Genomic DNA, 25,782 nt, shown 5'->3' with positions numbered 1-25,782 from the left:
GGATCGAGCCCACAACCCGGGCATGTGGCCTGACTGGGAATCGAACTGTGACCTCCTGGTTCTTAGGTCGACGCTCCACCACTGAGCCACACCGGGTGGACAGCACTATATCTTTTTTAGAAAAGAAAAACAAACTAGACTAATCAGTGCTCAATCATAAAACAGAAATTCTGCCGAGAGCCATCTCATCGACCTTGTACTAAAAATACCTTATATGTGTGTCGAGAGCTTTGCCGTGTTTTTAAAGCGCCTACAGGGTGTATCCGTCATATTCCCCAAACTCCATGTGCCCTCCTTTCCTGACGAGGCTTAATGGTCGCTGGGCTTCCTCCTGGTGCCTAATCCGTGCCCTGTATTCTTGCTGTCCCATAGGTGGTGGATGCCAGGCTGGTCTCTGTGTTCGATGCGAGGGAACTAGAGCTGGTCATCGCAGGCACTGCCGAAATAGACCTGAGTGACTGGAGAAACAACACCGAGTACAGAGGAGGTGACGCTGGGCTTGGGGGTGGCTGGTTTCTAAGCTGGAGAGCAAGGGAGGCAGAAGGCTCGGCTGCTGGTCCGAATCCGGGGCAGCAAGGACACTTGTACCTAATCATAGTCTGCCGCCTCTCCTTTGAGACCTTGGGCTAGGGACATTCCCTTCTCTCCCTAGTTACCGCACCTGCCCAGGGGAGGAAGGCCTGCTTACACACCATCGCAGGATGTCATAACGCCTCATTGTGGGTGAGGAAATGTGCCCATCAGAGCACTAATTAGTTGCTTTATGGTGTTGGTAGGGAAGCAGCAGGGAGCTGGCTCAGACTCCACCTGTAGTCTCCCTTCGGCCCACCCTCTGGACTTCCTAGTAAGCAAACGCCGCGTTCCTACATTTAACTGAACGGCTCAGCAGTTGTACTTCACAGTGGAAACACGTGAATGGAACAGGACGTGCTTCTCAACGTTCAAGTGGTTTACTGAGCAGGCCCGTCACCAGTCAGGCCTCACGTCCACTGACAGGGAAACTGCTGGAAGGGTAGCTAAACACTGCACTCCAGGAACCGCCACCAAACGGGAAGCGCTAGTGGTGGCGTTTGGATAGAGCAGTGCAAATTCTCAGTTAGTAACTGGGAGTGCAGCCATTGAAGTTGGATGCTGAGCCCATATCCTTTGAAAGGACCGGATGGTAGCCCAGAGCTACAGTTGTCTCCAATGAGTTTAAGCAAAGGAAGAGTACAGTTCCTGGAATTGCATTATTGCAAAGCCCTTGGTGAGTCGTGACAAGTAGCAGTTGTTTTTGTGTAGGTTTTCGTTTTGGTTGCTTCCCTCAGAAGAAACCAGATGTGAGAGGTGAGCACTAGCTCTGAGCTTGGAGAGTGAAACCGACAAACTTGAAGTCACTGAATTCATCCCCGAACAGTCCTCTCGCTACCTGTACATTGAAACAGAAATTCAAGGAACAGTTTTAAAAGTTCGGAGTAAAACCTAACTTGACATTTGCTAAACGGCTTTGGCTTTGGCTTCTGCCTGTGCGTGGCTCTTCCGGCTCATGTTGTTGCCGGGGGCCGTCAGCTGGCCCGTTTTCTCTGCAAGGCCGCATTCAGTTGCGGTTTCCGTTGCTGCTCTTTTCTGCAGTTCAGCTGCCGTAGCGAGTCTTGTCCATCGGCCCACAGTACAATCCATAGACGGCCTTGGTTACTCTAACTCGGTTAACCAAATATGCTCACAAACTAGAACACAGTTTCTCCAACGTCTGCATAACTTGCACGTTACCATAAACAGTACCAGCTCATTTCCCCCACCCCAGGCGATTCTGCTAGCAGTGCCATTCACCCCGTCAGCCACTCTTGTGTTTATACAGAATAAACTTTGATTCACAGTGTATGACTCAGTGAGTACCTATTCCTATGACTATTGTAGAGCTTATCAGATGAAAGCCTGGGGAGGAGCATGCTGAGGGGTGGGGCACCCAGCTGCCCTGCCTGCTAGCCCAGCTCCATGGCACTGCGAGAAGAGGGGCTCCCCGCCCCTCGCCACATGTCCATGAGGCAGCTGTTCGTGGGGGTACGAGGAGACACGGCTCGGCACACACAGCAAAGGAGAGGCAGCAAAGGGCCGGTGCGTGGGGTCAGAGAACGTCAAGGCTGTAAATCAAGAGCCAGCGCACTGCTTTGTAGACGGGGAAGCTGTTTGCTCAGCACCAAAGAGCTGGCCCTGCGTCCCCATGCCCAGCCTGGTTTATTGGCCCTTCGCTTGGATCCTCTCTTACTCTCACTGGTCGAAGAGGAAGCAGGAAGGAAGGATCCCAGATCCCAGATACTGCAACATGGGGACCATACTTCCTCCAACCCAGAATTCCCGTGGCTTGATGCACACTGATGGACGGTGTTAGTTAACTGGTTTGAACCGCTAACTGAACCTTCATCTCTGAGCCGTGTCTCTGAGCGTAATTTTTCTTTATTGAAAGGACTGGCATCTATAACCACTTCCTTAATCTACCCATGGGATGACACGTTTAACATTTTATTAACTTCTACTTAAGGATGGAATAAAATTAACATTTAGGTTGAAGGTTATTGGGGATTTATTCGTTGAAGAAATTAAAGTTGTACAATTCCTTTTCCTTTTCTATTACTAAAAAGTAATTTGGTTAAACAATATGAATGTTATATGTAGTTTTAAAATATTTTGCCATTATGCACTAATTTGTATAATTGCTTTTTAGAATAAGTTTTTATTGATTTAAGAGAGAGAGGAAGGAAGAGAGAGAGAGAAACATCGATGAGAGAGAAACATGAACATCAATCGGCTGCCTCCTGCGCGATCCCTGGCTGCAACTCCCACCAGGGATTGAACCCGCAAGCCAGGCCTGTGCCCTGACCAGGAATCGAACTGGTGACTGCGTGGTGCATAGGTCCATGCTCAACCACTGAGCCACACTGGCCGGGCAGTATATTTATTTAATTAATGTGTCTCTCCTTTCCCAGAAGCCCTGTGAGGGTCTGATTTCTTGGCCACTGTACCCCCAAGCTTCATACAGAATTTGGCACAGTGACCCTCACAAATTATTTCTTAAATGAATGGCCTAAAGAGTTAAGCATTTCCAGTCACAGTGATTATGTTCTTCAGAGGCGATAGGGTTAAGACGCTGGTTTTTGAGAATCATGCTCATTTTTTATTCTTCTCTCCACGCGCTGTATTTGGTGACACTACAAGGAAACACGGCCTCTCGCTGTCACTCAGTGCTGTTTTTGCTGGGCTTTTGACCCTCATACAATCATGTTTACAGTGTTCTCCTTAGTCTTAAATTATCAATGACCTTTAAAGAGTCCAAGATGGTGACATGTGTCTGGGGGTCCTTTGTCAGTGTGTCGTGTTGGCTTACGATAGAAAAGCCAAAGTAACACAGGCTTTTGTGATTGGTTTGCTAGGGTACCACGACAATCACATTGTAATTCGGTGGTTCTGGGCTGCGGTGGAGAGATTCAACAATGAACAACGACTGCGGTTGTTACAGGTAAGACGCCATTGGTTCATCTTTTTAAGGCATTAGTAGAATTATTGTTGGAATTGCGTGTTTTTAACACTTGCTAAGGACACCCAATAAATCCATCCCGGGTTTATGTGCCAGTGTGGGGTGCACGGTTTCCAGACTCTTTGGATGGCACAGTCCTTTGGCTCCATCACTGGGCACCACGGCCCCAGGCAAGTCCAAGCCTTTGAGGAGGGAGGCGGGGAAGTACCACCTCCCGTGCAGGGACCCGAGGACGGCCTCTGCCTTCAGGGCAGCGTGGCCCTTTCAGAGAGAGCCCCGGGCCCTCCGCAGCCCAGCACCTTGAGCCACGGGTGCTCTCCGCTCGGTCCCTTAAGAAGTGACCCAGTTCCTTGATAAAGAGCCCTTTCTTTGCCTCCTTCTACCTTTCAACAAATTAGAGAGAACAATGCAGTTGAAGGACGCTGGGAAAACGAACTCATTTTCTTGTGGTGTTTATAGTCACCCGGGCAGTTGCTGGTGGGTTGCAGCTAAAGGGACATCAGACACGAGGAAGCCTTCTGGGTGCTCAGACGGAGCCTTACCCATGGGCGGGGTCTTAGCTGCTCTGCATCAAGGACCTGCCCCTCACGTTTGCAGGCCCAGACATTCTGTATTTTTTCTTTCATCATCGTTTTTTAAAAAAATCCACCATGAGCTGATGAGGGGCTGATGCTCAATAGACTTCGGCTAATTGATCACCCACTTTATTCACGTGTAGTGGGAACCACCCCTGGTGTAGGCTCCCGAGCTGGTCAGCGGTACGGAGGCTTTCTCTTCTCAGGCCCCCACACCTTTCCCCTTACAAGGCCCGTCCTTCCTCGGTTCTGTGTCAGATGCTCGGGGATGGCCGGTGCCCGGCATACGCTTCGTCCCCAGCTTCCCCAGCGGCGGGGCGGGCAGTGTGCTGCTCCTCCGGGAGCTGTGCCTGTGGGTGATGGGCCTTCCTGGGCCGCTGGTCGCTGGGCCTCACCGCCTCCTCCTGTTTTCTCGTCGGTAGTTTGTGACGGGCACGTCCAGCATTCCCTACGAAGGCTTCGCCTCTCTCCGAGGAAGCAATGGCCCCAGAAGGTTCTGTGTGGAAAAGTGGGGGAAAATCACCGCGCTTCCCAGGTAAAGTGGCAACAATAATTCTTTACTGTCCCCACGTTGCTCTAGGAAGTTATGTATCTGTACATATATATGTGTGTGTGTGTGTACATATATATATTAATGACTCTTTTATGTTAAAAGTTTGAGCGAGTGAACAAGCTTTTAGAATAAGCTTATTTCATTTGCTGATTTATCTTTCTAAATGAGGGGGGGGGGGTCTTCCTGGTCATAGTTAACATACATAAACATATAGCTCAAAATGTAAAATGCAGCAAGACCAAAGCATTTGTTAGCTTTATCAAAGCCACGTTGGTCATCATTACGATTGGGGCTCTAACTTATATGGTTCCAGAAACTCTTGGTGTAAAGTTTATATTAATGACTAGTTAGAATCCCTTCACTCAGAATCACCGTGGTGGTTTCTGCAGAATATTAAATCATGTGACTGTGCTGTATAGCTCGGTAGCTTCCGTCGTCCCTGCCTTAATTCCGCCAGAATGCTCTCTGCGTTGCACTCTCATTCATAACAAGATGACATTTCCTTCGCATGGAAAAAGGGGCTTCACTGTTGCTACTAATATGTGTAAGGGTCTTACCTTACCGCCGTAAAGGTACAGCACTGTTTATGAACCAGAAAGCGTTTGGAGTTGAATGGCGGTAACTGGAGCAGAAGAACTGGAGGGAGCCAGTGAATGAGGGCAGATGGAGGAGTCAGTGTTAGGCCTTCTTTCTCTGATCGGCGGTGATAATGTAGAATTTTTGAGGTAAAAAGGACCTCAGATTGCCTCTCATTTTACTGCCAATAAACCTGCACTCTAGAGAGGCTGAGCGATCTTCCCACGAGTTCATCCTCACTTTCCTCTAAGCACGAACGACTTTAAGAAACCTGTTCACAAGACTTTCTTCTTGGCAACTGCAAAACGCTGGTTTTTGAGAATCATGCTCCAGGCATCACACCTGAGAAATGGATGCTGAAGACACAGATGCAGAGAGCGATGCATTGTGGGAGCCCGGGGCTGCCCTAGCCTCCTCCGCCACCCTGGTGCACCTCAGCCTGTGAGCAGAGGTGCTGCACTGAGACGCCCAGGTACCACCTGGTGTACCCAAAACACCTGGATACCAGTACCACCTGGCACACCTGGCGTTCCACTCTCAGCAGCCTGTAGTTCCATTATTTAAAGGATTATTCTATTTTATTTGTGCCTGAGTTGTGTCCTTTTCCCCTTTAAACTCATGTTTGTATCTAAAAGCAGATACACACACAATAGATAGAGAGATAGATGATAGATAGATAGATAGATAGATAGATAGATAGATAGAGGATGGATGGAAGGATAGATAGGTAGATAGAGGATGGATAGATAGATGATAGATAGATAGATGATAGATAGATAGACAGACAGACAGACAGATAGATAGATGATAGATAGATAGATAGATAGATAGATAGATAGATAGATAGATAGATAGAGGATAGATATAGATAGATGATGTATAGGTAGGTAGATAGATAGATAGATGATAGATAGATGGATGCAGATAGCAAGTAGGGCCTTTCACCTGTGGAGAAGCTCAGGCCTGGGCACCAAGGAGGCAGGAAAGGGCAGAGCGATTGTGTCCCTTTCTCACGAGGTCTGTTTCTGCGAAGATTTGCTTCTGGAAAGCAGGTGGGACAACCTGTTACAGGAAGCAGACGGATGGCTTGTTCGCCTTGAATCGCTGCAGCTTCCACCACACCTGGTGAGCGGAGAGGCAGCCGGGACAGACGTGCGGCTGTGGCTCCAGGGCCTGGGCCCTGTCCCAGGGCCTCCGTGCCCCAGGGGGTCCTGGAGAAGTTGCTCAGTCCCCTGAGCCTGTTTCCTCATCTTCCCTGGAGGCTGGTCATTCTGAGGATTGAATGAAATCCTTCTCTAAGGCAGGTGCTGCCGGTCCTGGCCCCGATGAGCATCCGGTCAGTGGCTGGCGGCCGCCATCACGGTGTCTGTGCCATCACCGTCACGTGTATCAGGCAGGAGAGGTTGGGAGAAGCCCGGGGTTGGGGAGTGAGAAGACCTGGTTCTAGTCCCCCTTCTGCCACCACCTGACTCTGGGGCCTAGCAGATCTCTTGCTCCCTGGACCTCAGTTTCCTCACCTATAAAAGGCCAGGGGGTGGCGGGGGTGGGGGAGGGGAGGTGGAGGTGGCCTATGAGGTTTGGTTGAGCAAGAAGAAACGCCAGCCGACGGTGGAAGACTCTCGGGGGTCGGGCTGGCGTCGCCTTGTCACTTCCCCCAGGAGCTCCGGGAAGTCTGTGCTGACTCATGGGCAGTGCTGCTGCCAACACACGGTTGGGCAATCGACGGTGTTTCTTCCTTTGTTATGAACGGAGGCTGGTTCTAGATTCTTAGTTTCACCCAGGTTATAAAATCGCATAAAGAATGACAATCTGAGGCACAGCAGGAAGGCAGTCTGGGTTCCTACTGGTCTACCAGAAGCTCCAACTTTTCATGTCTGTGAGGAGGAAAGAGCTGCCTGGCTGTCGTACTGCACACTAGTCTACGTACATAACCCAGTGCACAGGCATGGCTGCTGACCTAAGCCCGCGATGCACTGGCTCTGTGATCCTGAGCAAGGGTCTAGGGCCCCCCCCACCCCCCACCCCGTGAAGAGCAGGAACAGCAATGCTCTGCTCAGGGTACTTGTGATGAGTGAGGTCATGTGTATACCCATCCTCAGGGATAGTAGGTCGTCTTTGATCTTTCTCACCCTTTATTCAGAATGTGCTCCACAGGAAAAGTACATTTGGAAAAAATAAATAAAAGGAAGAGCCTCTTTATCAGCAGTGATTTCTTCACCGATCACAGTGTCATCGCCTTTATGCAATGTGGGGTGTTGCCGGTGTGAAAGGGCCTGTACGCTTGGTTTAAAGGGATCGTCCTGTATGGGGAGCCCATTTCTCCCACAACCAGAACAGAGGCACCCAAGCATTTCCCATGCATTTTCCCGATAGATTTCAGGTGCAGATTGAAGAGCTGGTTTGTCTCAAGCTGGTCAACCCCAACTTGGTATTTCTTTTACTTGTTAGTGAGATGGTGTTTATTTAAAAGGTACAGAATGGGGGGATGTCCTTTGCCGGGGTCCAACCCCAGCAGGTCCAGGGGTCCCCAAAGGTGTGGACGGAGTCGGCGAAGAAGGAATGACACGGAGACAGTGTTCAGTTGATCAGCAGCCTAGTCAGGATCTCCAGCCATGATCTCCAGAGAGGTTCTGCTTCAGATCTCCAGCCAGGTTCAGTCACAAGGTTCTAGTCAGGCTCTCCTGCCAATCTCCGCAGTCAGGTTCAGTCCAGGATCCCCTGCCATGCTCTCTCGCCAGGCTCCGCCTCCAGGCTCCGAGGCCAGTCCTGTCCAGGATCCTCCGGCATGCTCTCACCAGCGAAGTTCTTCTGTCTCTAGAGAACGATCAGTGTAGGTTCTGTGCCTAGGCTCTGTCTCTCTTGGTCCTGTCTTCCAAGCCCTGTCTCTGAAGTTCTGTCTTATAAGTTCTGTGTTCTGAGTTCTGAGTGTTTCTGTCTTGTTACAACTGTATTTATACCAGTTGATTCAATCCTATCAATCTCTATTACAAAGGTTAGGGCGTTTCTTATCTCCATTCCAGGGAGAAAAGATTATGTAGTTTAAGCATGATTGTTCGTAGTTAAAGGGATTAATTACCCGCCTGGCACTTAGTTGAGGGGTTTTATTCCCTCCCTAACTTCAGGGGAAAATCCCTACCTGGGGATTCAACCTTTCTCGGAGAGGTGACCTTGGTTAAAACACAGCGCCAAGAAGGTGAGCAAACATATTAAGAACCGTATGCCATATATGCCAGGTCCCTTGAAACAGCAAGGATGGACCGGCTCCCGGCAGTCCTTCTTGTTCAAACAGTCGATTCTCTGAGAGGCCTGGCATCATCTCGGGTCGGGCACGGGAGGCTGTGCCCTGGAAGCCGGCGGGGCTATCGGGAGGGGGCGGGCAGCCTTGGCAAACTGCGGGGCTTCAGTCTTTCTAGAGCAAATGAGTCCCCTCTTCTCTCAGGCTTCCTCACCTGGCTTTGCGGTGGCGGTAAATACAGCCCTGCTCCCCAGGGGTCCGAGGAACGTCCAAGTGCACGCGGTGGTCTCTGAAGCCAGTGGCGTGGCATCCATGCTCCTTTCTCTCTGTGGGAGGAGAGGGCCTGGAGCCCCGATGATGAATGGCGAGCGAGGCAGCCGGCTGTCTCCACAGAGGCTCCTACCGCACACACTGCGCGTCCTGGGCCTGCGGTTGGCAGCTCGCTCTGTGCTTTGTATATCCGTAGATTTCCTGTCTCCGGGGTTCTGATGGCCTTCGGGGGCAGTAAATTCACGTCAGGGCAGTTGCCCTTAAACACCCCGAGAAGCGGGCGGCTGGCAGGCCAGCCTGGACGGTGCGGGGCCAGCCCTCCGCAGCCGGGTGTGGAGCTGGTGTGCTGGTCTCTGAGGTCCTTGCCGAGGAGGAGGGCAGACGATCTGAGAGCTTCCATCCTGATGATGTCCTCACTGGCGTGCACGTGGGTTTGGCCAGAGGGGAAGCATGCGTTTTTCAATGGCTGAGTCTGGAGGTTAATGTGAATGAATTGCTGACCCAGATGAAGAAATCAGAAGCTCCAGTTCATTATGAAGTGGGTAACTCAGGGAGGTGGCTCTTCTGGTGGAATAGAAACTTAAAAAGATCAAATTATCTTTGAAAGATAAAAGGCAACTTTTTTTCATTTTTAAAGCTCTGCTTCTTGTTCTTATGAAGAGGAAACTGTTCACCAAAACATGCCAAGAAGTTAAATATCTATAAGATCCACGACTGAGAGAACTGCTAAACATTTTGAAGTGTATGTTTGCACTCATTTCTGTGTACACACATAGTTAAAACCAAAAATACAGTCACACGCATATACTGTTTGTAACCTCTTCTTGTTTACCAGGTATCACTGATCATGAGCATCTTTCCATGTCATTAACTATTGCTCTGCATCATCAATAATTCAGGTTTTTCCTCCTCAGTGCAGAGAGCGTGGTTGCCGACAAAGTGAGCTGCCGGCTGGGACATGGGAAACTGACTGAGGAGCCTGTAATATGGCGCCACTTTCTTCAGTTAAAAGTGTCTCAGAACAAGAGGTGGGCACTGGAAGGACCCCTTGGTGCCCTGTCTTTTCTGTATTTGCCTCGAGGCACCTCTCCGGGGGCTCCCCAGTCCTCACCACCTGCTGGTCAGCTGAGGTGCCTTGTGGTCTGAGTGAAAATCGGCAGGAGATTCTCAGATATAGTTGATTCCGAAGTTTAATCTCTGACGTGAGGTCCTCTTCGACTCCTGTCTCCTCGTCCCTCTCATTCCGTTCTGATTGTCGGACAAGAATATTTTAGGTTTTTGCTTTATTCTGTGTGCTAGCAAAAAGGTGTCCGCGATGTCTAGTAATAGCACGTCATTAACCATCCTCAGGTGCCTGGTACCTATTGGACTGGTCTTTACTTTGGGAAGCGGGTAACATGGTCACAAAAACATGCTGTGTCTGAAAAGGGACTCTTCGGCCATTCATGTAAAAAGTAGGGCTACGGAACTAATTTGTGGTTATGTAACGGAATGAAAGAAATCCGAATTGCTGCGAGACTCAGAAAGTAGGACAACCCATGTCAAGAGGACGAGTGGCCTTTGGGGGCTGTCCCACAAGTCATCCTTTCAAGTGTACATTTGTGAGGGACAGACAGGACAGCTCTTAAGGAGTGGTGACCCCCCTTTCCTTGGCTCTAGGGCGAAATCTAGGTTGGGTTCATCTCTTCCTGCCACCCCCGTCCATGCCTCAGCACCTCTCACCTGGACCATGCAGCACCTGCTGCCTAAACGTCGCTTCTGTTCGTGCCTCCTGTGTTCCTTCTGCGCTCAACAGAGTGATGTGAAGTCTCCAGGTCACTCCCTCCCCTGCTTACACCTTCCAGACTCCTCGCTAAATATTACCACCTGGTAGGCGGCCTGGTCTGGCCTACACTCCAGCCTCAATATATATGCTCTCCCTCCGCCCGCGACAGCCAGCAGCCTCTTTCAGAATGTGCCAAACTCGATTCTTCCCCAAGACTTGAACTTGATGCATGAACTCTTCCTGCCGGTTCTTTACCGGCAGCTCTTTCTCATCCCCAAGGTCTCAGCTCGGACACGATCTGCTCAGAGAGGTCCTCCAGGCTCCTGCCCCAAGAGCACCTGTCGCTCTGCCACACCTCGTGCCTTCAGAGGACCTACCCAATCCAGTCACTGTGTTCAGTGACGGGTGTACTGTGGACGGTCTATTCCCCCGCTAGGATAGAACGCTGTGAGATCAAGGGCCTTGTCTGAATGGAACGTGGCTTTGCCCCCAGGGCATAGTCCTAGCAAATAATGGGCACTCTGTGAATATTGTTTTCCTTAAATGATTGAATGTTTAAACTGGCGGTGACTCTGGACCACTCCAGACAAGACGTGCCACAGTCGCTTTGTGTCTCTCTGTCCTCATCTGAACCGTCGGGGGAGATGCTAATCACATCACAAAATTATTTTAAAGATAAAATGAGATCACACATGCGAAGTGCGTAAAATGATGCCTAGCGCATCCTGCAATAAACGGAGCCCGTACTGTTACCGTTCCTAATGCCTAGCCTCCAGGGCTGGCGTGGCATCCACAACCTTTGGGCGTGTAAGCAACGTGCTGCCTGCCCCCGGGGTGTTTCTGTTTCGTTGGGACTTCCAGGGGTGCTCAGCCTGGAACAGCTCCTTACCGGGGCTGCTTCTATTGCTTTAACTTCTTACGGTTAAAAAGTATATACTCTTCATCTTTCCCAGGACCACCCACATGTGAAGAAGCTACCTGCTTGTAAGAAATTAGAGGCCCAGTGCATGAAATTCGTGCACAGCTTGGATCCCTAGCGGCTGCCGGCGGCTGGCCAGGGCCTGCCTTCGTTCCGCGCCACCCCCTAGTGGTCAGCGCACGTCATCGTGAGCGATCAAACTCCTGGTCGGTCGAACTCCCGAGGGGACACTTGGCATTATATATATTATCATATATATATATATATATGATAGCTTGAAGCCTTTCTTCTCCTAGTTATCCCTGGATGCAGGAATTCCCATGCTGGGAACACCCCCCACTTTATTTATAGGCCCCGGTGCCTTTTAGCCAAGGTGACCTAACGAGGCCTTAAAATAAGACATTAATTCTAATGGGAACTACGAAGGGCGCTCACAAGCCTTTAGGTATTCGTCGTGCATTTACTGTGTGCAGAACCCTCGTGTGGGAGATGCACGTTGGTCTCTGTCCATGTGGACCACAGAGGGAGAAGTAATGGATCTTTAAATGAACAGATAACCACAGCCTTGGCACCAAATGGCACGTGACAAACTAGTGGGGTAGTAACTGCCGTAGAATTCCTTCCATCGATTCACATTCAGAGGACACCTGGCGAGGGTCGGGGCTGTGCTGGGCCACCGTGGGTCACACAGAGCTCTGTGCACTGTCTCAGCAGGAATTCCTGCTGTAAATCTCGTGGTCGAAGAAAGTATTAAGGGGGATGGGAGAGAAATTGTGGATATTTAAAGAGTCGTAACCGAGGCTATACCTTTATTTACGTTCATGAATCTCCTTGGGCTAGCAGAACAATCACCGGATTACTTGAATGGCCTGTTATCACTGTGCAGCTGGTCACTTTGGATTTCTCATGCTGAATACAAGCTCTGAATCCATCATCCACTCCCTACCCGTTTCCTGTCTTGGTTAATGGCACCTTTGCCATATCGCTGTCCACACCCAGACCCCAGCTCCCACCCATCCGTGGGATGCCTGGGAAGGCCTTTGCATGGACACCCCTCACTTCCTGCTGTGGCCCCGCTTCCTCCTCTGGCATCAGGTCCAGCCTTGGCTCCTGTCACTCAAGCTCTCCTACGTCTCAGGTTTCCCGATGAGGCAGTGCTCCCTCACACTTCCCCGGTCTCTGTGTTTTGATCAGGAAAAGCCTGCATACCTACAGATGCTTCCAGCTCGGCGCTGTGGGCTGTGCAGAGCAGACCTGAAACGCCCGTATTGTGATGGATTGTGTGCAGGCCCAGGTGAACCCTGCGGTCGATTAGACGGGGGATCTGTGGTCTCCTGGACTAGGGAGGGCTCCCGGTTTGGTGAGCAGAGCCGAAGCGGGGCTGGATTTCAGCGCCTGATCACAGTGGCCAGGTCCCCGAGTACAGAGCACCAGAGCACGGACTGCATGACATTGAGGGGGTCCCAGCTGTCTGTACAAGTTGCTGCCTGAGTGTAAACGCCTCGTAGGCAGAAGCCAGACTGATATCCTCACCTACGGGCGGGCTGCAGCTCAGTGCCCGGCATGCAGGGAGCTCAGTGAGCATTGTTCAATGAACAGAGGAGTGAATGAAGTGGAATGCAAATTGAAAAGTTCTTTTTATTCATCACGGCATTTTGTATGGGAACGACAAGCTTTCAGAATATGGAATCTTCAAAAGGGGAAATAATAAAAGAGGTTCTGCAGGTGACCGGGCGTGGGTGCTGCCTGAGCACCCCTGGGCCCTGAATTAGGAGGCTCTGGAGAGCCCAAGGTGAGCCCCCTTTGCCTGCTCCCCTCCAGGCCCACTCGGCTCCTTCCTGGGAGTGCCCTGGCCGTGAAGCTACAGGCACCCATGACCGCAGGGGGCAGCCGGGGGTAAAACGGATACTTAAAATTGTGACTTGACTGGTCAATGGGGTCAGGAATCCTCACATTTCTAGACAAATCTGTATGTTCCAAGATCCCTTAGGAATTTTCCAGAATGCTTTTAATTATTTGATGCAGAGGCAGGAGTAGGAGGAAGGAAACTGAAACTCTGAAGAATTAGGCACCATGGACAACTGAAAAAAAAAAGAGAACTTTGACAAAACACTTTCTAAATTATATTACAAATAGAAAGGCTTTATTGCATTCAAATACATCTTATTTCTGGGACAGCATTTACTGTCCTTTATTCTCTCTCTCAACCTAAAATCCTGATTATGTTTTTTTGTGTGTGTGTTTTATATTTTGAGTCCTTAGAAACTACCAAAAATCACAAATCACTTCTGGGAAAGTGGGGACTAAATCTAAATGAATACATAAGTACAGGGAGATGAGAGAGAGAGAGAGAGAGAGAGAGAGAGAGAGAGAGAGAGAGAGAGAGAGGAAATACAGTGAACCAATCTGTGAAACCCTGGTTGTCCTTGTGATACTAGGCCCGCTGGATTTGGGTAACAGACTTGACCATCGATAGGAAAGAAGAGAAGGTACGAAGTGACCTGGTTAACGTTGGAAGAATCCAGAAAGCATCAAGAGATCTGTGAGGCCAGACCCGATGTCTGGGGGCGTTTACACATTCTCTATGTTGGTGCCACGGGAGCCACAGACGGGCTCAGGCCCGGCCTCCGCGAGTGGCTCTGGCTGCGGAGGACAAAATGAGGTAAACTCATTAGAGCCCGCGCGGGGCCGCCTGGGAGAGATTTGAAAACTGTCCTTTCGTGGAGCCTTAACGGGTGTGCATTTGCTGCCAATATCAACACAGTCCCGGGCTCCGGTTCTTTTCTGCTGGAGTTTTCTTGGGACATGGAAGGGGGGGAGGGGTGTGAAAAGCCTCCCAGGATTGTGTTTTGTTTTGCTTTGTGTTTTTTTTCCTTCCTGTTTTTGGCTCATACAGCAAGTCGATGGTAAACATTGGGCAATGTGCTTGACCGCACGATTCCTCAATTTCCTCATTAGCAACGCTGTCTTGTTTATGAGGAGTTTTGAAATTCTTTGCAAGTGCACAGAATGCGGTGTGGCAAGCCGGCGCAGATATCTGATTTCCAGCCCACTGGGTGCCTCTCTGCAGGGGAGACCACCTGCCTCAGGCGCACTTGGAGTGATTGTTCACAGGCAGGTCCCGAGGCCCACCCCAAACCTTCTGAATTAGCATCTGGGGTGGGGTGGGGTGCGGCCCCAAATCTCCATTGTAAACAAGCTTCCTGGTGATTCTTATCACTCAGAGTAGCTGTTTTCTGGGGAGCCGGAGGTAGAGCTAAGCGCCTAAAAATCCCCTGGTATCTCCCAGGGTTTTTTGGATGGACCCAGTGTGGACCATTTTCCCCAGAGCTACTGCCTAGTGGCACTGAGCAATCCATTTAAAGGCCATTTGAAGCTTATTTGGCTAATCCCTGACCTCAAAATATATGCAGTCTGGTAGGCGCTTGAGGACTAGCGGTTCGCTGTCAGGCATGGGGTGAAATTAACAGGCGTGAGAATGAAAGAGCTGAGCCAATGAGCGTGAGCCCCCTGCTTCGGGCTTGATGCTGGACTCCCCTAGGAACCCAAGGCTGAGGTCCCGGTCTTGATTTGGCCACTGCCTCAACTTTGACCTTGGGGAAACCATTGAATCTCTCTGCAGTTTCCCCTTCACAAGCTGTACTTTCTCCATCCTCATGAGAGATTTGTCAGAGGAGCCGGCCAGCTTACCAGCTTACTCAGAAGGGACGTTTCATTACGGTAACCGTATGTTCTACCACCAGATGTACATCAGGAGGCAGCGATAGCCTCCGGTCACGGATCAGTAACTGCGAGATTGTCCTGACCCAAGAGGATCGAGAAAGTTGTCCAGTCCCTCCCTTTGTGTTGAGATGGGAAACCTCAGAGAAGAGAGCACGCAGGCTTATGGATTTGTGGGCTAACATAGTAGTGTCTACAAAGATAATGCAGGGACGACAGACACAGGCAGGATTCCCGTTTCTGTGCTCAGGAACTCGGAGAGCGAAAGGCCGCTGTTCACCCCCAGTCTTGCCCCTGTCTGCCCTGGACGGGTGGGATTCTATTGAATCTCAGGACACCTGCCACCTCTCCTTGGACTGGGAGCTTGAGACCTGTAGGCGTTTTCTGTTGCTGTAGAACACATTACCACACACACAACAATTCACAACAGCACACAACTATTACCTCACTGCTTCTGTGGCTCAGAAGTCCAGGCGTGGCTTGCTGGGGCCTTTTGCTCAGTGTCTCATGAGGCGGAAATCATTTTGTACAGTATTTTGTACAGTAGCCAAAAGATGGAAACAAGCAGATGTTTGTCAACATGTGAATAACAAACTGGCATATACATACAATGGACTGTTCTTTTTTAAAATATTTTTATTGATTTTAGAGAGGAAGGGAGAGGGAAAGAGAAATAGAAACATCAATGATGAGAGAGAACCATTGACCGGCTTCTCCCTCACACCCCCCCACATGGGACCGAGCCCACAACTCGGGCATGTGCCCTTGACCAGAATCGAACCTGGGACCCTTCAGTCCACAGGCCGATGCTCTATCCCCTGAGCCAAACTGGCCAGGGCTACAGTGGACTGTTCTTCAACCTTAAAAAGGAAGGAAATTCTGACCCATGATACACATGGACCTGGAAACGGATATGCTACATGAAATATGGCAGTCAGAAAGGACAAATAGTGTATGATTCCTCCTATGTGAAGTCCCTAGCGTAGTCACATTCACCAAGACAGGAAGTAGGATGGTGGTGGCAGGGACAGGAGAGGGTGGAAGTTGGTGACCAATGGGCACAAAATTCTAGTTGGAAAGATGGGAAGATCGAGATGGTAGTGGTGATGGTTGCAGAACAAGGTGAGTATGCTTAATGCCACAGAACTATGCACTTGACAGTGGTCAACAGGACACATAGAATGTGCTGTATATTTTATTACAATAAAAAATTAAAAGAAAATGAACACGTAGATCACAAATCAGAAAATGTTACAAGCAGGCTGATCTGGGGAAAGATGTGCAGCCTAGTTGGTAACCAAAGGAAAAAAATTAAAATTTTATTTAAAAAAGTACCATCTTGCCCGGCTGGTGTGACTCAGTGGTTGAGCGTCGACCTATGAACCAGGAGGTCACAGTTCAGTTCCTGGTTAGGGCATATGCCCAGGTTGCAGGCTTGATCCCTAGTGTCGGGCATGCATGCGGCAGCTGATCAATGGTTCTCTCTCATCATTGATGTTTCTATCCATCTCTCCTTCTCCCTTTCTCTCTGAAATCAATAAGAATAAAAATATATTCAAAAATAAAATAAAAGAAGTACCATCTTTTAGTCTAATGGAATAATGAATGTTATGTGTCTAACACAAAATCTGGAATATAATTGTAGTCAGGACATATTTCACTTCTCTGCTGCTTCTTCCCCTTCTCCCTAAACAAAGATAAAGTTTTCATTTAATCTTTTTATCCCAGCGTTTTACACAAGTAGACAGGACTGCCTTTAGAATGCTAGTTCCATTTTTTGAAAGTAAAACCTTTTTCCATGAGGCCCAAGTTGAGGTTCCAGTGTAAAGAAGGTATAAGAATTATATTAAATGCAATCCTGAAATAGTTTATTATATCACAAAAAGGTATTTGGCTGCAAATATTAATTAGATGATTTCCCCTCAAAATGTCCTAGAGTCTGTAATAACAAGAGCTGTAAACTCTGAGCTAGTGCTGTGGCTGTGCCTTAAAATTGGTCTTCTTATAACCAAGCCCCTTTACGTTCCTGCTTCTAATAGGCCATGTGGGCACACACCTGCCTTCTTATTTTTTTGTTCTCTCACAATTTCCATGAGTCATGATTCTCTCTTGGCAACTCAATGAAGGCAATTAGAGTGACTCTTTTTGATGATCAGGAAGTGTAGTTAACAATACGTCTCTTATTAATTGGTCAAACATGATGAGCCACGCATTGTATTAAGCATGTTTCTGTCATTTCATTTAATCCTCATCTCCTTCCGAGACAAATGATGTGACTCTCTTTTTATTGGGGAGAAAATTGAGTTTCAGAGAGTTTTAATAACTCACTCCACATCCTGGTTGGTAGAGCTAGGTCTCAAACCTCTGGTCGTCCCACCACCACACTACACTGCGTCCAGGGACATAATTTATTTATCTCATAAGTATACAAGTGATATATAAGAACAGAATTGTAAATGTGAATTTGTAAAAAGAGCTCATTTTTAGTAAGATGGATCTAGAAAGCCCTGGTAGTGGACTTGCAGTGATGTGGATAAAGAAACAATTGCAGGGTTGGTTTTTTTTCCTCTCTGTCCTCACACTCATCCAATTTTTTTTCTTTCTACACAAATTGTATTTATAACTTGACCACTTCTAACTAAGACATAGCTCTTGATATTCCATATTAATTCAGGAGCATTATTTTTAGAGAGGGAGGGAGGGAGGAAGGAGAGAGAGAGAGAGAGAGAGAGAGAGAGAGAGAGAGAGGCATTGCTTTGTTGTTCCACTTATTCATGCTTTCATTGGTTGATTCGTGTATGCACTCTGACCAGGAATTGAACCCACAAACCTTTTACAACAGAATGATACTCTAATCAACTGAGCTACCGGGCCAGGGCAAGAGCATTTAAGTCAAAGTTTAGCTCTACAAACAAGCTGTTGTACCTTCATAATAAAGTGCCTTCTGTTCCACATCAAAGTGTAGATTTGCTTCCTGATAAGATGTATTATTTGAAGACCATCAATTTTTTATTGTGATTCAGGTGCAAATAACAGGAAAGCATAGTTTTCCCCTATCTAGGTAAGAGAGGGGGGGTATTTCTAAAAAATAATACTTTATATAATGTTTTAAATGGCCATTGTTTTGCATTATGATTTAGGAGAAAACAGATTATACACCAAATTCAAAGGCGTCGGCAGTGGTGCCCTGACTGACAGGGAAGCCCTTCCAGGGAATTTCCGAAGATTCCACACCATGGCCAGGTCTTCGGAGACACTCCATGCCCCTCCTGCCCCAGAAAATGAAAACCCGTGAAACCATAGATTTTCTGAAACATCCACGCAAATGCCAATTCTGAAAATAAATTTCTTTGCAAGCGTCTATATGCATGTCTGTTAAAAAAAAAAAAAAAAAAAAAGTAATGTCAGAAGAGAAACAAAAAACCAAACTTGTCTTTGTCATTCTGAGACAACTAAACAAGTAGGAATATGTGTGGCAAATGGATAAGTGGTTGTGAAAATAGAAAGAAAATACACTTTTTAAATATCCGTTTCCCCAAGAGAAATTTAATTCTGAGTTTTTGTTTTCAGTTCTGAATTTCAAGTCAAAATATTTTCAAAGTTTTCTCCAAAAGGGGTGTGAAAACAGACAAGAAACCAACTTGCTTGTGCACGTGTGCGCACACGTGTTCACACACGCACGCACAGGACAATCTCCTTTCACCCTAAGCATTCTAAGCTCCATGTGCTTCTTCTGTTCGCAGAGCTCACACGTGTTTCAACCGCCTGGACCTCCCCCCGTACCCCTCGTTCTCCATGCTGTACGAGAAGCTCCTGACGGCCGTTGAGGAGACCAGCACCTTTGGACTTGAGTGACCAGAAGCCCAGTGCCCGGCTGCGTGGGGGCAGGCGGCTGGGGAGGCTGCCCTCCAGGACGGCCCACCCCCGGGAGGGGCCGAGCGGGCTTCCGTCTGAGTAACGCCTTCCCTTGACAAGCCTAAGCCACGTGTGGGGACTGGATCGCCGTGAGGAGTCCTCTCTGAAGGATGGGGGTGAGCTTGATGCCCAGGGGACAACCCAACAGTCTTTCAGTCGGCAGGTCCTGACTCCCACGCTTCTTCCCATTCGTTGCATCCCAAGACCAAGATGAACCTGTGCGGATCAGCTCAAGGTCACTGTGCAGGGACTTGGGAGAATCTTGAAACTTGACCTTGAACGTGATTCAAGCCAAACCGCAGCCCTTGACCCGATCTCCAAATTAGTGCGAGTTCAATAATGGAATAAAAACACGTGTATTTCCCAAAAGTACCTTTGTGTGAGCCCCAAGTTATCACAGAATATTCCTTTTCTTGCTTATGTGTGCCTGCATGGTGTTGCACGTAGGTTTCAGCTTCCACGGGACCCGAGTGGAAATGAAACCAAGTCAACATGAGGCAACTTTAAAGATTTGCAATAAGGTGGTCTATGACGATGGATATGCAAAGTGGTCTGTGTGTCATTATGGCTGGAGACAAACTGTTCCACAGTGAATTACTACCGACAGATTGTATGCTTTCTAATGCATGGAAACAATTTTAAATAACTAGCGATTAACTCACAGCATATCAGAAAAAAGTCCACGGTGAGTTCCGTTCATTTTTTTATAGGTTCATGACATTTATGTTCTTTAAGGTGTATATAGGAGCCCACCTGTCCTGTTCGTGTCGCCGGATCCATTTCCATGTTCCATGCTTCCTTGGGCATCATGCCAGTAGGTATCCTTTTAAGCACTGTCCAGGGAACCAAAGGGCCTTTTATTTTTCTAAAGGTACAAAAAAATTCCCCGAAATATTTTGCACTGAATGTACCAAAGTTGAAGGGACGTTACAAGATGACTGACAGCAACTCCATCACTGGGCAAGTATAACAGGAAACAGCTTTGAAATTCAGACTTCTCCACAGTGCCATGTCTACCACTACAGGACTGTGCATCTAAGTAATAATTTTTTAAGACTCACGATATGTGATAGTACGATATGCATTTATTTAAAATGCATTAGACTCTTCCATCCATCAAATTCTTTACAGGATGGCATTTAATAAAGATATTTCGTACCCCACCCCCCTGCTTTTTATTTGTACAGCATCATGAAACACCAGGCTCACTGAGGGGAGCCATCAGCAACACCTAAGGGGTCAGCTCTCTTTAGTAACCAGAATTCCATCTCCCTCGTCAGTGAAGACGTCACAGACGGAAACCCTCAGTACCCTATTGCCAAGCCTGCATTTTCACCGATGCGTAAATTCCTCATCAACATAAGGAAACGGGTCTTCTAGGATACCTTGGACATTGCATGACACCACTCATGTTACACTTGCTTAGTTTTCTCAGAGGGTGTCCTTCGTTTCTACTGCTTTCGGGTTTTTTCCACATCGTTGTTTATTTCTGGACGTATGGCCATAACTCATCAGAGGATCAATGCAGCGAAGTTAAATTGTGAATAATAAAAGCGTTGGATTAACATCTGGTTTGCCAGCCTATGGTTTTACAGGCATTGCCCGACCACTTCTCTGAGCTCTAAGTAGCCGTGGGATCCTCGTTGGGGGATGTTGGCGGTCTTACACTTTGTAAAGGTCACGTGCGTGGGTTATGTAGGTTGGTCTTAAGAGCAGATTACCCCCCCCCCCGTTGGGTGAGCTGCATTTACTGGTGGGGTCTCGAGAGAAGAGCCACTCAGGCTGCGTTCCTGCACTAGAGGCAGATGCTGCCGGGCGGGGAATGTTCTGAAATAAAGACCCCCAAGCCCGCAGGTGGGGAGGGAAGGGGTACCTGTGTCCTGTCACTGGACCAGAAACTACGGGAAGAGAAAAACTTTTAACTGGAACAATTAGTGTGTACTTACTGACCATGAATGTAAGTATTTTTAATTTTGCAAATTATTTTTACTAGATACAAGGGAAATCATATAATATACTTTATTTAAAAAACGACATTTTTTATGGTCATGTGACGTTTCAGAGCCGGCATTCTCTAAACAGCTGAAATTGAAGGTGGCATTTCTTACAAAAATACATTCCTAGACCACGTGAGCTTTCATTTTGGTCTGTGACACTTGGTTACCATACTCCACATTATCAGGTAAAAGAAATTTAAAGTAAAGTGTCTCTCTTTAATTATTTCTAAGAAATATATTTATTTGTTAGGGCATCCAACTTCTCGTATAACAGTATAAGCACCTAGCTGCTACTGTTCTCAGAATTGGGGATTCTCAAAGACGTACTTAGCCTATCAAAACACCATGGTTACTGACCTTTTTTTTTTTTTCCACTAGTAAAACAAAGACTCCAGTAATCACTTTCTAGAATATTAAATATCATGTCTACAGAATAATTTAGTCTTGAATATACTCTACAATTAGAAATATCCATGTATTTTTTTTCTTCTGGACTGTGAACTGGGTAACTCGCTGTATGGCCTTGTTCCTTTAAGAAGCTCTTAAGTGATACTCATACCGCCCCGTCTTATAGCATAAAAGACAGTCATGATGCATCATGTACGTACGCAGAGAATCTCTGAGATGAGAGGAGAGGCACAGTGTTGGCATTCGCCCCGTGTCAGCCACTGTGTCTGATCATGGAGCTGCAGATTCGAAATCTGCCCTTGAGAAGTTCATGATCTAGAGGAGTAGACACCAAGGTTCAAAAAAGTCTTTTCAGTAGAATTTGGTTCCACCATCAAGGGATGAGAAGAGAATGGTTTGCTCCGTCTGGGAAGTCACTGAAGGCTTCATACATGGGCATTACTGTAGCCGAGGAAGGAAGGGAGGAAAGTCACATAATGCCCTGTCTGTTGGGGCTAAAGGCAGGTCATAGCGTGTTGGTACTGGTCAAGTGCTGGAGCCCATGGTGCATTCATGCACAAGGGTTTGAAGTGTGCGTGTGGGGAGCTGCACCTGAAGGAACAACTGGAGGGTCTTCAAATTGTCCAAGAAATGCCCCAGTGAGATGTGGCCCTTTCCCGGTTCCTCTGGTCTGCACTCCAGTGTACCTTCCGTTTTCACTGTGAGAAATACCAGTCCTGAGCCCAACCCGCTTCTGGAGTCGAAACGTTTTTCTTGTGCAAAAACGAATGGATCTTGGTCAGAGAAGCGTGGTCATCATTTTCTAGCATCTGTTGTGCTTATGACGACTTAGTAGAAATTCTGTAATTGAAGGAAAATCTGTGTCACCTGCATAAGAATCCTTATGGTAACACAGCGTTCAGATGATGAATGGCAATGGTCGCACCTGTTTGTGTCGCACTTTAGAGTGTCAGAGGACTTCCGGGGCATCATCTCTCCATCCTCACACACTTCGTGGGGTTGAAGGTACCACGTCCCATGTGGTTTGAGGCTGGTGTTTGCGGCTGGCTGGTGAGATGTTTCAGTGCTTTATAGTTACAATTCTAGGTTTCGCCACCAGAGATGGAGAGGGCTAATGTTTCTACCAGCATGTTTCGCTTTCAGTGAATTTTGCAAGATGATTCACCTACCAAAGGCTCACTTTTTCAAACACTCTAAAATGTGACGCCCTCAGAAAAGCCCATGAAGAAATGAGTACAGTACATTCCTGGAAAAAAACTCCCCATACGCTTAACGGTTGCATTTTACTATTTGTTATAAGAAATGAAAAACAGAATGCCAATGTGACTGCTTTTGGTGGATTTATGTAGTATAGCAGTTTAGTTTTCTCAAATACTATTTGGAAGCAACATCATGGGAAAAAGGACTTTAATCAAAAGCCTTCTTTTATTTTAATTTTTCATTTTTAGGAAGGATGGGTCTAGAAAGCCCTGGTAGCGGAGTGGCAGTGATGTGGATGAAGAAACTACTGCAGGGTTGGGTTTTTTTTTTCCTCTCTGTCCTCACATTCATCCATTTTTTTCTTTCTTTCTACACAAACTGTATTTAGAACGTGACCACTTGTAACTAAGACAAACATCTTTGAATGAAGAGTCTAAAAGTCTTTCCAGTTTAAACCCCATTCAGGAAATCCCCCGGGCAGGTGGAATGATGCTATGTGCTCATTAAGAGATATGTGTAAGTCTGCACAGTCAGAGCATGCAAGTGAAGACTCATCTCCAAACCGAGTCTGAGCAGCAGGCCCTTCGTTCTCTCTGACCTGCTTTCTGATTTAGATGATGAGTACGAACACTAGATCTCAGGCACCTTCCTCCCATCGAATTTGAGTTTAGATCGAGACTGTCACTTCCAATTAAATTCCAATCTTTGCAAAATCCCTTAACTGTGCAGTTCGATTGTGCTTTCCAGGTAGGTGTGTTTGTCTAACACGGAAGCAGAGGGGTTCCGGAGACAGTAAAGCTTTCTCATTTCTAAATGGTGGCTGAAAGCCAACCAACTGCTCCCCGCTGGGTGATAAAAAAACGAAAAAGCAAAAAGAGGTGCCCTGCCCTCCAGGAACGCAGTGCTAATTACTGACTGACAACAGCCCAGACAGGGGTGGTCACTGCATTCCAGGAGCGTGTGGACTAGCAGTTGTTAAGGGAGGACTGTAACGGGGAAGCTGAAACAAGGGAGGGAGGATCCCGTAGGGCTTGCTGGTGGGGTCGGAGCAAACAGTGAGTCTGGTTTCTGACTTTGAGGAAAAGCGTGCCATGATGCTTAATGAGGGCGCTGCTTGCTACCCCCCCTTCTTGGGAATAGCCCATTTTCTAAGTTTGGCGGGTCGATGACATTTTGGGATTGCAAAACAGAATGTAGCCCCCACTATTAGAGTCAACCAGAGCTTCCATCAGGGGAGTCAGTAATTTAGTATTAAATCCCATTGTGGATATTTTTAAACTTAAGGAGCATTGTTACTACGATTGAACTTCATACATGAAATAGAGGAAAGGGTGTTGCTTGGCTTAGTCCACGGAATGTGTTTTCCAGTAGACGTTCTTTGGCGTTCGAAGAGCTTTTGAGACATTTTCATGGTTTCTAGTGGTGACTTCAATGCCCTCTGTTAGTCTAGAAGGCGAAAACCTTAAGAACTGGGTTCCTGAATTTCAAATGGAGACCTAGTCAGTGTTTCCAGCTTTTCAGGAAGTGAATCAAGACTGAAAAGACATTTGCTTAGACGTACGATGCGGAGTAGTTGGCTTTCATGATGGGCAGGTCAGCAGCATGGGCAGGCCCCCGTTTCCCGGGGAACACAGGAACACTGCGTTCATGTGCGTGGCTTTTACTTCTGGTCGCCTTGGGCAGGCGATGTCTTTCTATCTGATTTTTCTTTGAAGATATTACAACCCTGAGGCATGTTGATCTGTATGTTGTGTGATTCAAACTGAATCGGCTGTTACTGATGCCAAAGGAATCATCAGTAAACTTCTGGTTACTATCACCTTCTGCAAAAAAAAAAAAAAAGGGGGGGGGGTGGTGAATAACATTCAAGAAATACCTTGGAAGGATTAACTAAGAACCAAATGTTCTTTTAGGACCTTAATGCTCTAAAAGATGTTATTACAACCTATTTATGTTTCTTTACATGCTATCATAGGTAAAATTTGAGGCTGTTAATATTTGGAACGTACATAAGATTACATGTTTTTACAATAGGGATGCAGGCATTCCAAAGTAAATGAAAATACGTGCATCTCTCTTGCCTCTTACTGAAAGTATTAATCGAATTTTATAATAATGCTTACTTTTTAATATGAAGGCTCTGCAAAAAAAAACCATATTTATTTCTAAGATTTCAGTAGAGCCCAGGTGATGTATTTTTTTAAAGCCTTGCCATTTCCTTTCACCACCTCCACCTACTGTGTCTACCACACCATGTATCACAGGTAATCGCTATGTTTCTATTTTGTTGAGTTGATTTAGAATTCATACCTAGTCAATGTGACTTTTCATAGAGAATAATAACAGGAGGCATTTGCTATTGGCATTAAGATTATACAGCTCTCATTTCACCTTATATTTAAAGTTCATCTTTTATTTTTTTTCAAAGCAAACAATGCGGATTGTTGACATCCTAGAAGTGACTCGCGGGTGGTATTAAGTGGAGCCTGGAACTCTGACATGTAGACTCCTTGTTTGTTTTCTGCAAAGTCTGTGTTCTTATCCTCATCTGACCCCCTGGCTTTTGTGTTGTATTTTTTTATGATTCTGAAATGCTTTGAAGGAAAGATATTTTAATGTGTACAATTTATTTTATTTTCATACTGATCTCTATTTTGTTTAAAACCATGTTGCATCATGAAATCACTTAATCCAAAATAAATCTTCTTTAAAAAAATAGATTATGACTTTTCTGTGATACATTTGGAAAGAAACAAAGTAAGGATAAAGGTCTCATGGGATTAGGGTGCAGCTTTGTGGATACAGGATGTTTTCTTTTCATGATATTTATAATTAGGAATCTATTTTTTATTCTTAAAGTGACATTTTGCTATTTTATAGGCTATCAATGAATGCTGAGGAAATGAGTTGACATAAATATAATCTCGTTTCTCACATGGACAGAGACTATTTGTTAAGCCATCTTGGTTGAATGTTTATTTCATAAACACGTATGCACACCGTCACAACCTCCAACACCAGTCTAATGCAGGTGTCACACACGTAGGGGATCCAAGTAGGTATTTAATGAGTAAAACCAGCTGAGTGTAAGCAACAGAGAGGGGTGAGGTTCACCTAAGGGGGGCATCCTAATCTGCT

At 47.0% G+C, this 25,782-nt stretch overlaps 1 protein-coding gene across 13 annotated transcripts in view; it reads left to right on the top strand.

Annotated features, from left to right (window-relative positions):
- Window positions 1–25,362, top strand: part of HECW2 (HECT, C2 and WW domain containing E3 ubiquitin protein ligase 2) — a 264,600-nt gene extending 239,238 nt beyond the window's left edge. For 6 of the 13 annotated variants that reach the window (XM_059702614.1, XM_059702612.1, XM_059702611.1 and 3 more), the window contains exons 26-29: window positions 373–487; window positions 3,408–3,493; window positions 4,509–4,621; window positions 9,635–10,253. In XM_059702614.1, the coding sequence (XP_059558597.1) occupies window positions 373–487; window positions 3,408–3,493; window positions 4,509–4,621; window positions 9,635–9,866 (546 nt within the window). In that variant the 3' untranslated portion in view covers window positions 9,867–10,253. Of the gene's footprint in view, window positions 1–372; window positions 488–3,407; window positions 3,494–4,508; window positions 4,622–5,211; window positions 5,867–6,267; window positions 6,690–9,634; window positions 10,254–18,264; window positions 18,484–18,867 lie in introns of those variants that run through there. The other 7 variants (XR_009453721.1, XM_059702621.1, XM_059702618.1 and 4 more) reach the window with 7 other exon arrangements.
- Window positions 25,363–25,782: the final 420 nt, after the last annotated feature.

This window comes from Myotis daubentonii, chromosome 7 (genome assembly GCF_963259705.1).
Source record: "Myotis daubentonii chromosome 7, mMyoDau2.1, whole genome shotgun sequence".
In the NCBI taxonomy this organism is placed as follows: Eukaryota; Metazoa; Chordata; class Mammalia; order Chiroptera; family Vespertilionidae; genus Myotis; species Myotis daubentonii.
Note: the sequence above shows the minus strand (reverse complement) of the source record. Positions and strands in the feature narration are given on the sequence as shown.